The 13,261-nt window shown below is 47.3% G+C and overlaps 1 protein-coding gene across 2 annotated transcripts in view; it reads left to right on the forward strand.

Annotated features, from left to right (window-relative positions):
- Positions 1–13,261, forward strand: part of LOC142579685 (low-density lipoprotein receptor-related protein 4-like) — a 222,404-nt gene that overhangs the window by 122,113 nt on the left and 87,030 nt on the right. For both annotated transcript variants that reach the window (XM_075690146.1, XM_075690147.1), the window contains exons 3-4: positions 11,934–12,047; positions 13,026–13,139. In XM_075690146.1, the coding sequence (XP_075546261.1) occupies positions 11,934–12,047; positions 13,026–13,139 (228 nt within the window). The remainder of the gene's footprint in view (positions 1–11,933; positions 12,048–13,025; positions 13,140–13,261) is intronic.

Below are 13,261 nucleotides of genomic sequence, written 5' to 3' on the forward strand. Positions count from 1 at the left end.
AAAGTCGGCAACGTCAGGGGAGACACTGTAGAGGGTGGCAACGCGCTCAAACCCATGTTGGAGCAGCTGCGAGGCGGGTAGATGAAAGAACGGCTCGAACTCAATTTGCCTGCTCTCTGCACTGCTTCTGCGGTGTTTCTGCTGTAGGTTTCTTTTTCTTTTAGTTCCTTCGACCTTTGCTTCGGCCGAGAGTAGCACAAGTTCAAAAAACTAGCTTGAATAAATCACGCGATGACTTGGGTTACATTCCGTTACGCAACCTCCTGCCTGTCAGTACAGCCTGTCTGGTGGTATAGTATAAGGCAGTCTCCTCCAGTTATGCGCTAGCATAGCAGAAATCTGCAGAGATTTCAGCCACTTATTTGAAGACATAATTAAGCGTGCCATGAAGGCATGCTATTCCCAGTCCCAAAAGCCATTTGCGACCTTGCAATACATTTACACTTTCTCACTCTTCCAAGGCTTACTGCAAGCACGTACCCAGGGCGGAGGGGGGCCGGGGGGTCCGCCCCCCCCCTCCGAAATTAAGCAGCTTACCCGCCTACCCGCCCCCACGCCACCACTTCTCACAGACATTCTTAAAGTGCCGCCAAATCGATCTTGAGACTTGACAGCTATTCGGCGGTCAATATTTTGCTCCCTTTTATACTTTTGGATGGCGGTAGTTATCAGCACCTCCTGCGGTGTGAAGGCCAATTTCCTAATAAATTCGGTGCCAACGCGATTAACTCGAGATGCGTTTAGTTGTCGCCATGTAATCGACGGTCACGCGGATCGCTTTTGCTTCGTTAGTTCAACCTTCATTGTTTAGGCTGATCCAGGGACCAGGAAAGGGATTCAGTTCGCAGTCAGCTGGTATGTATGCTCGTGGAACGAGTTGGGGTCGGATAAACCGCCAGTTGCGTTTAACTTTTCTTTTTACTTGACTATTTCCTCGAGTGACGACTCGGCGTGATGCTGGCAGATGCTCGGAACCATATAACCGCGATATAGATTAGATAAGGTGGAAAATAAAATAATGCGAAACAGCGTCCATCATCAAACCCTGCAATAGCCCTTAAACCCATAAGTAATGTTACTATCACCCGTTATCTCACCTGGTTTTTTCCTAATTGTACAGCGCTTCTCGTGCAAAATTGGCAACTGGAAAGAAGAGGCGCGAGGAGTTGAGAAATTAAGCGATCTACAAAGGGAGAGAGCCAAGACAACAGCCAAACAGGAAGGAAAAGTGAAAAATAACAAATTCAACTGTTATTTGTGAAGATATCTATGGATCAACGTGTCTGCTATTGCAAAAGGAAGTAGAGAAAACGCCGCCGGAATTGAAGAACAATTCCGTGTTGTGAATGAAGCATCTGCAGTTATCGGTCGAGCCGCCTGACGGAGCTACTTCTCTGCTGTGCTCATGCGGGTGTTTTTTTAACCTTCCGCGGTGGGCGCAGTACCACTAAAACAGCAGTGTCCTGCGTTATACGCGGTTGTACGGGACTGGCGGCCACGCGTCGTTACGCAACTTCCCAAGTAACAATACGAGTCCACTTTGGCACTGAACTTGGTAGAACAGTAAATGAGAGATCCAAAAGAAGTGTGGCTCTTACGCAAATATTAATTTATCTATGATTCGTTCAGAGCTAATTCAAAGAACGCTACTAGAAATATTTATTTTACATTTCAGCTTGCTTGCTTGTTCTTGGCAGTGCTCTTCCTCAGCTTCTTTCCTGCGTGAGTTCCTTTGATGTGCTTCCTTTTTCCCAAGTAAAGGACAGTTGTATCTCACAGGCGTACCTGTCAGGTACACCTTATTTTATCTCTCTTTTGCGGGTTTACGCGTCTTTATGGCGAATGGTGGGCGTCATTCACATCTGCTAGTACAGGTACCCGCTCCCTCATTTACATAGAAAAGGTAAATTGGGTTGCCCCGCGGAAAAAATCCTTCGTACTTGCCTCGCTTCCTGTGACCACCCACGTCCTGCATCGTCTATTTGCATCCTTCCGAGACGTAATACTTCCCCAAACAGCCTGTTTGAAAATATTCAATTTTCTTTAACAAATGGCAGTGCGCCTTGCTATTTCTCTTAGTTTTCTGCCCCATTTTCCTGAAGTTTCTATCCATAACCTAGGGTTTGACGAAAACTCATCTTGCCGGGGTTGATCATGGCATAGTTGAATAAATACTTGTTTCTGTAGACAGTGTCCCTTATTACTCAATTGTGTTATGATAATCCTCTACAAGACAGGTTTTCTTCAAACGTTAGATTTCATTCAACATCGCCAGGCGTACGGCTAACAGCTCGTCGCCAGGATTTGTCTAAACCTTTATTTCTGTGTCGGTGTTCTTTATTACTCGAATTTGTCGAAGCTTATTACTTGTACTGCAGATGAGCGTCTCAGTTTGAGACTTTAAGCAGAAAATGTTTTCTGCCTGCAAGCTCGAGCTCAAAGGAAGGAGTGAATGAGTGAGTGAGTGAGTGAAGTGAGGGAGGTGAGTGAGGTGAGTGAGTGAGTGAGTGAGTGAGTGAGTGAGTGAGTGAGTGGGTGAGTGAGTGAGTGAGTGAGTGAGTGAGTGAGTGAGTGAGTGAGTGAGTGAGTGAGTGAGTGAGTGAGTGAGTGAGTGAGTGAGTGAGTGAGTGAGCGAGCGATAAACTATCGAGTGGCCCAGTGAGAGGACGTTTCTGGCTGACTATGTAGTTTTGTTTTATTTGAAAGAACAAATCAGTACAAAAAGCTACGGACACACCCTGAACAGCAACGTGTACGGTACAACGCTCTGCTTACAAGTGAAGTTGATTCGTAAATAAAGGAAGATCATGAACAGCAGGTTGCCATTATCCCTCAAAAGAAAAGTGTATAACAGCTGTGTCTTACCAGCACTCACCTACGTGGAAGAAACCTGGAGGCTTACGAAAAGGGGTCTACTTAAATGGACGGCAACGCAATGAGCTATGGAAAGAAGTATGATGGGTGTAACGTTAAAGAATAAGAAAAGAGCAGATTTGGTGAGGGAACAAACGTAAGTTAATGACATGTTAGTTGAAATCAAGAAAAGGAAATGGGGGGGGGGGGCATTGTCAGGCCATGTAATGAGGAGGGAAGATAACCGATGGTTATTAAGGGCTGCAGAGTGGATTCCAAGAGAACGGAAGCATAGCAGGGGGCGGCAGAAAAGTAGGTGGGCGGATGAGATTAAGAACTGCCGTTTGTTGGGCGTGTTGGTTAACGGAAAGCACATTTAGCGCCAGCAAACAAGGACAGAAGGGAGACGACACCACAATGCGCTAACTTCAACAACTTGATTTTCAGGAAATATACACCTATTATACACCTATTAAGAAGTTTGATGGGACAACGTGGCCACAATTAGCACATGACCGGGGTAATTGGAGAAGTATTGGAGAGGCCTTTGCCCTGCAGTGGGCGTAGCAAGGCTGCTGCTGCTGCTGCTGCTGCTGCTGCTGCTGCTGCTGCTGCTGCTGCTGCTGCTGATGATGATGATGATGGTGATGATGATGATGATGATGATGATGATGATGACGCACTACATGCATACCGCCGCGCCTAGCGCCATGCACTACATGGACGTAGGCGACACTTTATTATTCTTTGTGTGCTCATTGTTTGGTGCATTTCCTTATGCCGTCACTTGTACGTACGAATGACACAGGCGAGGAATGTCGCCAATATTGAATTCGTCCATCCGGGATACGTGAGAGTCCCGCAGTTTAAGAAAACGTCACCTAATGGTTAAAAAATATACCGTGTGCTCCTCAACGCGTATTGTGCCGACAAAAATTATTGCTGCCTTTACTTCAATAAAAGCGTATTAGGGTTGAAGATATGACATATAGGAGTAAAATTTTACAGCTCCCGCCAGAGGCTTTGCTGAGATAAGTAGCCGTTAGCAAAAGGTGTAGCTTTTTTCACGTAAAGACATGAGCAGTTTCATAAGCATGTGTCAGCGGGTGCACGACATTCAAAGCAGCGATTAAAATATGCTGTACATATGCGTACAGCGTACATTCTCCAGAAGGCTTGCCTTAAGCGCAAGAAGAGCGGACTAAGACTTGTATCCGCCGTCTACTACCTTATGCCTATATGTTATGACAGCTGCCTTTGGACATGCAATGCCAGACCCGCTGGTCACTGCAATTTATATTTCGCCACCGGTTTTCACCTCTCGAGCTTATCAATGAGTCAGCCCCTTAAACGCGAGCCATAGTCTTCAAGCCGTTGCCGGTAGCCTTGCCTTGTTGCGTCAAATTGACTGGCAAACTGAACATCAATGAACAAGCTATCTTCACTTCACAGATGACTGGGATGACGTAAAGATTTCATTTTATTTTCCTCCGTTTAAGATCGCTTCCAACGGTCGGATCGGCGGTCTGCTTGCGTTGGCAATAGGATCGGCTTTTCGTGAGCGTTGGATAAAAACTAAGAAAAAAAATTGATTGAACGTTGCATTTATGTGTTTTAGTCGTGCTCTATTGCTCGATTACACAAAACTGAGTTGCGTTCCCTGGAAATACTTTTTTCGGTCAATATTAAACCACAATAAAGGCCCAACGTAAGACAAAACTTGGCCACACACACACGAAAAAAGGAAACGTTTGCCCGAAGGGGGAACACGGAAAAGACAGCAACGCTTAGCTTCACACTGAAGTCTCAGAACGCTGGCGACACCTTCAGCACATCCCACGTCAGGCGTACCACCTCGACGCTCCACGAGATGAGGCTGAGTGTAGGCGTTTGGTCAGCGCTCCAACAAAGCATTGCTCTTGCTTGACATTTTCGTGTCCGTTCCGCTCTGATCCGCTGTAGTATATGCGAACGGATGTTGCTAACAGGGCAGTGGGTAATGCACGCGGCTTCTCGGCGGGAACGCTAATGTGCGGGCGCACAGCCATCGCGCAAACGGCGAAAGCCGGAACGGTGCCCTGGCTCTAGCAGAGCCGATTGATTTGAGTGTGATGGCGCGTACGTATTGCTTCGTCGCTATTGCATCGCAATGCCACTGCGCGTCTCCGGAAACCTAACCCTCCGCGCGAGGGCCGCGCACATACGCCGTCGATAACGGGACGACACGACGGCGGCTGGAATTCAGTTCGAGAATCCGTTTAATTGCTACCGCAATAAAATTGCCTCCCAACCTGTCCAGTTTTGTCTCAATATTGCGCGAATTCAAAATAAGCGACGAACTTAAGCGCTTGTTGTAGCCCACGAGTCGAACCTTACACGCTGGTATTCTGACAGACAATGTAATCTTACATAACCGGCTTTGTGAATCTGGCGGTCTAATTAAATTTCGCAGATATGTCCGCTATACTAGAACAGTGGTAAAAACAACAATAAAAGTAAGTGCGGTGTCATGCGAAGCGCGTGTGACGTCATACTCATAGCGCATCGCTCATCGCTATATAAGCGCTGCGAGCAGGGTGCTCCGCGTGCTCTTTCTGGCTCAGCACTCCCGTGCTACCAAGCCGTTACGTTGGTCGTCACCTTGGCTCTGCCTCGTCGCTCGCTACTACAACAGTAAGAATACGCAGCAGTCTTGAACATGCCTTTTATAGCGTTTCTTTTGCCATATACCACAAATCCTTCCTTCTGGTAAACATAAGGTGACACCATATCAGCTTCACCTGTACACTCAAAACCAATTTTTCGCTTGTGACAAAAAAATTCGAGGACGCCTAAGCACTTCTTATGAGTTGCGAATGCGAAAATATTAATGTGCAATTCAACGGCGCTAAGCGGTCCTTCGAGTTATGAACTCCTCTCGAGATATCGAGCGCTTTAAAACGCTTGGCGCGTTTTGATTTGGCCTTACTGAGGCACATTTAGAACGCAGGCGAGAGCTTGCGTGGGTAATACAAGCTTCTGAGAGCGCGAGAGAGAGTGACGTGGCGTCGCGTCGATCCCCTTTCCCCTCACGCAACATCAGGTGCGCTAGCGCGGCAGCGGTCTTGCCTTTCGCCCGTGCTCTGTCGAGGCGTGGCCGTGACCTGGTGTCGCAGCCAAATGGGGAAATTAGGTGCCAATTCGTTCGTACAGACGACAGACGTCGGCTCATTCGCTCAATGGGCCGTTTGACGCTTTCGCGTCAATAATATAGCGAGGACTATACTTTGTTTCATACTGTCCGCTTTACCACGTGCTACGCTGTAGGAGATACCCTTGAGGATCTCTAGAGTTTCTGCACTGCCTGCATTCGCACGAACAATAGCCACCAATTAGGGGAAACTGTCGTTCATTTAGATTCAGTATTAAGGGGAGTATTATCCTTGAGCAGGAACCAACACTGTATTTGCACGGTTGATAATACATTGCATTAGTTAAATTTGCTTTTTGTTGTTTACATTCTAGGGTATCTTTATGTGCAGCCCGTCGCAGCAGCCTCGCATGCATGCTCGCGCAATCAAGCGCCTTTGGCGCGCAGCGTATCAACGACGGAACGCACAGAGCGACAAATTTTGGTCACCAAACGACTTGCGTAGCTCCCATAGCGTTGCATACGCACGCTGTGTATAAAATGGATTAAAGGCACATTTCGACTAACTGGAACCTCTCACTTGCAGGCTTTATTGCTATAGCATTTTTATGGACACTCGAGGAGCGTTTTCGCTGTCGGTTTCGCCACCTCGGTGCTGTCATGGTATGGGTAACGCACGTGACGTCCTAAGGGTTAGAAAGTCTGCAGATATGTAAGGGACGACCAGAGCATGCGGCTGCAAAAGAAAAAAAAATACAGTAACGTTTCACAAACGCTGATGACGCGCAGGCGTATAGGCACTCATTATTAATCAGAAGACTAGCGCATATAACAGGGACCCAGACAGAGAACACTACAGGACGAGCGCTCGTCCTGTCATCTTCTCTGTCTGGGTCCCTGTTATATGCGCTAGTCTTTTGATTGATGATGACACACCAACTAGCACAGCTTTCTGCCTTGATCGTATAGGTGCTATAGCGCACACGACGCTATCAGCCCTCGGTGCGCCTAAACGCCTACACTGTCCCCATGACTTATGGTTTTCAAGAAAGGGCTCGCGCGACGGCGTCACACGCAGCAACCACCGAAGTTGAACGCCCTCTTGTAAAAATTTGCTTACTAACTAAATTATTTACATGGTTTCACGTGCGGTATAACCGAGCTCAGATTGGTCCACCTTGACTGATCAAATAGGGCACCACTGTAGGTGAAATGAGGCGCACAACTCCTGCGGGACCCGCCGTGGTTGCTCAGTGGCTATGGTGTTAGACTGCTGAGCACGAGGTCGCGGGATCGAATCCCGGCCACGGCGGCAGCATTTCGATGGGGGCGAAATGTGAAAACACCCGTGTACTTAGAATTAGGTGCACGTTAAAGAACCCCAGGTGGTCGAAATTTTCGGAGTCCTCCACTACGGCGTGCCTCATAATCAGAAAGTGGTTTTGTCACGTAAAACCCCATTATTTAATTTTTTAATTTAACTCCTGCGGGGACGGTAGAGTATCCGCCTCCCGTGCAAGAGGACCTTGGTTCAAATCCCGGTGCCGCGCAATTCTCCACCGGAAAACACAAAAAAAAAAACCGTGTGTTGAGAAAATTGCACAAACAGGCCTGGAGTGCGGCCTGAACCCGGTGACCAGAACCGGTAACGCACTCTCTCACCAGAGCAGGATTGGCCACCCTGGTGCAGTACTTGGCCACAACCTCCTATATGAATACAACAATCAAACCCCGGCCCTCAGTCCCCAGCAGCCGCGAAGCAACTGACCACGGTGGCGGTCAGATCTGTGACGCTGCAGAGGGTGCTAAGAATATCTGGCTCCGGACAGGCCGCAATTGGAATCTGAACCTGGCAACGTTTAACGTTAGAACGTTATCTAGTGAGGCGAGTCTAGCAGTGTTATTGGAGGAATTAGAGGGTAGTAAATGGGATATAATAGGGCTCAGTGAGGTTAGGAGGACAAAAGAAGCATATACAGTGCTAAAAAGCGGGCACGTACACTGCTACCGGGGCTTAGCGGAGAGACGAGAACTAGGAGTCGGATTCCTGATTAATAAGGAAATAGCTGGGAACATACAGGAATTCTATAGCATTAACGAGAGGGTGGCAGGTCTTGTTGTGAAACTTAATAAGAGGTACAAATTGAAGGTGGTACAAGTCTATGCCCCTACATGCAGTCATGATGACGAGGAAGTCGAAAGCTTTTATGAAGACGTAGAATCGGCGATGGGTAAAGTCAAAACAAAATACACTATACTGATGGGCGACTTCAATGCCAGGGTAGGCAAGAAGCAGGCTGGAGATAAGTCAGTGGGGGAATATGGCATAGGCTCTAGGAATAGCAGAGGAGCGTTATTAGTAGAGTTTGCAGAACAGAATAATATGCGGATAATGAATACGTTTTTCCGCAAGCGGGTTAGCCGAAAGTGGACGTGGAGGAGCCCGAATGGTGAGACTAGAAATGAAATTGACTTCATACTCTGCGCGAACCCTGGCATCATACAAGATGTAGACGTGCTCGGCAAGGTACGCTGCAGTGACCATAGGATGGTAAGAACTCGAATTAGCCTAGACTTGAGGAGTTAACGGAAGAAACTGGTACACAAGAAGCCAATCAATGAGTTAGCGGTAAGAGGGAAACTAGAGGAATTCCGGATCAAGCTACAGAACAGGTATTCGGCTTTAACTCAGGAAGAGGACGTTAGTGTTGAAGCAATGAACGACAATCTCATGGGCATCATTAAGGAGTGCGCAATAGAAGTTGGTGGTAACGCCGTTAGACAGGAAACCAGTAAGCTATCGCAGGAGACGAAAGATCTGATCAAGAAACGCCAATGTATGAAAGCCTCTAACCCTACAGTTAGAATTGAACTGGCAGAACTTTCTAAGCTAATCAACAAGCGTAAGACTGCGGACATCAGGAACTATAATATGGATAGAACTGAACAGGCTCTCAGGAACGGAGGAAGCCTAAAAACAGTGAAGAAGAAACTAGGAATAGGCAAGAATCAGATGTGTGCGTTAAGAGACAAAGCCGGCAATATCGTTACTAATATAGATGAGATAGTTGAAGTGGCTGAGGAGTTCTATAGAGATTTATACAGTACCAGTGGCACCCACGACGATAGTGGAAGAGAGAATAGCCTAGAGGAATTCGAAATCCCACAGGTAACGCCAGAAGAAGTAAAGAAAGCCTTAGGAGCTATGCAAAGGGGGAAGGCAGCTGGGGAGGATCAGGTAACAGCAGATTTGTTGAAGGATGGTGGTCACATTCTTCTAGAGAAACTGGCCACCCTGTATACGCAATGCCTCATAACCTCGAGCGTACCGGAATCTTGGAAGAACGCTAACATAATCCTAATCCATAAGAAAGGGGACGCCAAAGACTTGAAAAATTATAGACCGATCAGCTTACTGTCCGTTGCCTACAAAGCATTTACTAAGGTAATCGCAAATAGAATCAGGAACACCTTAGACTTCTGTCAACCAAAGGACCAGGCAGGATTCCATAAAAGCTACTCAACAATAGACCATATTCACACTATCAATCAAGTGATAGAGAAATGTGCAGAATATAACCAACCCTTATATATAGCTTTCATTGATCACGAGAAAGCGTTTGATTCAGTCGAAACCTCAGCAGTCATGGAGGCATTACGGAATCAGGGTGTAGATGATCCATATGTAAAAATACTGGAAGATATCTATAGCGGCTCCACAGCCACCGTAGTCCTCCACAAAGAAAGCAACAAAATCCCGATAAAGAAAGGCGTCAGACAGGGAGATACGATCTCTCCAATGCTATTCACAGCATGTTTACAGGAGGTATTCAGAGACCTGGAGTAGGAAGAATTGGGGATAAAAGTTGATGGAGAATACCTTAGCAACTTGCGATTCGCTGATGATATTGCCTTGCTTAGTAACTCAGGAGACCAATTGCAATGCATGCTCACTGACCTGGAGAGGCAAAGCAGAAGGGTGGGTCTGAAAAGTAATCTGCAGAAAACTAAAGTAATGTTTAACAGTCTCGGAAGAGAACAGCAGTTTACGATAGGTAGCGAGGCACTGGAAGTGGTAAGGGAATACATCTACTTAGGGCAGGTAGTGACCACGGATCCGGATCATGAGACTGAAATAACCAGAAGAATAAGAATGGGCTGTTGTGCGTTTGGCAGGCATTCTCAAATCATGACCAGCAGATTGCCGTTATCCTTCAAGAAAATAGTGTATAACAGCTGTGTCTTACCAGAATTCTCCTACGGGCCAGAAAGCTGGAGGCTTACTATAAGGGTTATGCTTAAATTGAGGGCGACGCAACGAGCTATGGAAAGAAGAATGATGGGTGTAACGTTAAGGGATAAGAAAACAGCAGATTGGGTGAGGGAGAAAACGCGAGTTAATGACATCTTAGTTGAAATCAAGAAAAAGAAATGGGGCATGGGTAGGACATGTAATGAGGAGGGAAGATAACCGATGGTCATTAAGGGTAAGCACTGGATTCCAAGGGAAGGGAAGCGTAGCAGAGGACGGCAGAAAATTAGGTGGGCGGATGAGATTAAGAAGTTTGCAGGGACAACATGGCCACAATTAGTACATGACCGGGGTAGTTGGAGAAGTACGGGAGAGGCCTTTGCCCTGAAGTGGGCGTAACTAGGCTGATGATGATGATGATGACCTCGCACAGGCAACCATGAACACTTCACACTGGATAACCGCGCAAACACGCGGTCAAAACGCTCACTGTGAGGAATCGCGGCAGCAGCCGTGAGCGAAGTGACGTCTCAATTCGAACTGTTGAATGAGAACACGGCCCACGCACAGCTACGAGCCGTCGGCTCTCCTAGACTGTGCCCCCGAAGCTAATTGTTTACGAGAAGACGCCCGTGCGACCGCACGCGGCCATAGTACAATGCCCCCTTTTCCTCTACTCCCCCGGTGGGATGTACGCGACGGAATACGGGACGTTTGCTCCCTTGCGCACGCGGGATTGAGCCGCCATCGTCAGCTCACCATCGCACGCTTTCCCTCGCACACACAGCGTACAGCGCGCTAGGATTATGTTATCTCAGTACATCAGTATCGCAAAAAATACCTGTACAAACTGCCAGAAGAGGTCAACCTAGCGCGCTTCTGCCTACCTTCTTCCTCCGCGACGCTTCGCCTCGTTTGTCCTTCCCGCCTTCGTTCAACGCTACCTGCACTTTCCTCTAGGTGGCATCACTTTCATTTATTTTTGCCACCTAGAGTAACGCTCTAGGAGCATTACTAGAATTGTGCTCCTTGGCATAGTACCTTCCTTTAGGTGGCATTTTCATGACATCCAGGTGCCTTCCTCGTTCGTTTGCTTCGCGGCTACAGATAGACACCGCCCATTTAAAGAGCTGGACAGTTACGCTTGCGCCTAAAAACTTGCAGCTTCGCCCGAAGGACGCAGCAGTGGCTGCGATAGCAAGGTTCTGCGTTGTGACTGGACTTCTCGGCTGGCCATAGCACCCCGAAGTTCAAGCGCGTACTGCGTCAAGCTATCATGTCGCACCCCATGTGTTTAAAAGACCGTTCGGAGGAGATTCAGCGCCGCGCTGGGTTTGTGCCGCCCGCCAACGAAACTAATTGATGTCAACTTGGGCATGCACCGCTGGCAGGACTGAGTATGTGCCACTTTTGAATTAACGCCTTTGGCACCAACTTGGTTCACTGGTTATCACTATAACGAGAAATACCTACGTAGATCCATAGCGCAAATATTACGTAGATGTCAACTGAAATTGACCTTGCTTAAACTTTTCATCATGATTAGTCTGGTCTTATATAACACTGCTGACTACATGCAATCGCATATAAATCTAAGCATATAATATTTATTTGCGCCTGAATATACTCGTTGCGAGATTCGGCGAGCTAATGACTGCTGTGTTACGCACTATTTGTGACACGTCGCTTCCTATGCAGCACCCATCTGTCAACCGGAAGAGGCCATGTGCCAAAACGGCCGCTGCATACCTAAGCCACAATGGTGTGACGGCAGCAAGGACTGCACCGATGGCAGCGATGAGGCCGACTGCGGTGAGTTAATAATTAAATCCTTGAGTTCTACATATCAAATGCACGATCTCATTATGAGGCATGCCATGGGGGGGGGGAGGGGACTCTGGAATAATTTATCACACCTGGGACTTCAAAAACCTGAACCTAAATCTAAGTACACGAGCGTTTCTCCGTTCTTCTCTCTAATAGTTCTTTCCAATTTTTTACTGCGAAAACAAGGGATCAATGAGCCCTTCAGTCAACCTCGGTTAAATACTGTCTCTTTAACGGGGCACGTATTGCCTAAAGTTATGTGACGTCCTGCTAGCTGAGGTTCGCGGCACCCGTCTGTAGTTGTGGACCATAGCTGTTTATTTAAGGATGTGTTCTCGTCGGAGCAGATGTCTTGACGAGATTGCCTGAAGTATTAAATGCTTCACATGACTTATTTCACCAGATTTTATAGAAATTGTCGCAATTGCGTTTTATTGTACTTATTGTGTACACCTAGCAAAGACTACTTATCAGGAACTTTGCCAGTTTTTCTTTGCTTCTTAAGTCATCAAGTGACATGATTGCTTTACTATGACAAACATTCAGGCATAATAAGTTAGCGCTACGAAAAGCCCCGATATTATTTATTTTTGTTGAGAAGCTCGATGATGATGATGAAAAACTTTATTTATCCCTCTTTAAAGGGAAGGGGACAATGGAATAGAGGGTTGGGGGAGGAACTACTTGAAGTAGGCCTCCTTTATCCTCTCAGCCCACTCCAGGATGGCCTCCTGAAGATCGGGCCTGGAGCTGCGCAAGGCAGCCTCCCACTGCTCCTCACTAGATATTAACTGCTTGCGGAAAGCTCGAGAATTCAGGGACGCGGTTATTTCAGCTATATGAAGCATTGGCGAAGATTATCAAAACACTGGTTCCTTAAATTGTTTCTAATGAGTGACCACGTCTGTGCAAGCGGCGAAGTTGACAGAAACGGTGCGCGCATGCTTTCTTTTTCCAATACAGCGCCACGCAACTGCACCCATGATGAATTTGAATGCGATAACGGGCGCTGTATTCCCAAATCCTGGCACTGCGACGGGTACGATGACTGCGGGGACACCACGGACGAGATCTGCCGTGAGTACTGCTTGCGCCGTCCTATTTGTGGAGACACACTGAGTGCGTTGTATCGCAAGGGCGGCCTGCGCGTCGCGCCTTTAAGTTTTGTGCCACGAAAACGTCTCAGTTAGTAACCTCAA

This window comes from Dermacentor variabilis, chromosome 4 (genome assembly GCF_050947875.1).
Source record: "Dermacentor variabilis isolate Ectoservices chromosome 4, ASM5094787v1, whole genome shotgun sequence".
NCBI classification, from domain to species: Eukaryota; Metazoa; Arthropoda; class Arachnida; order Ixodida; family Ixodidae; genus Dermacentor; species Dermacentor variabilis.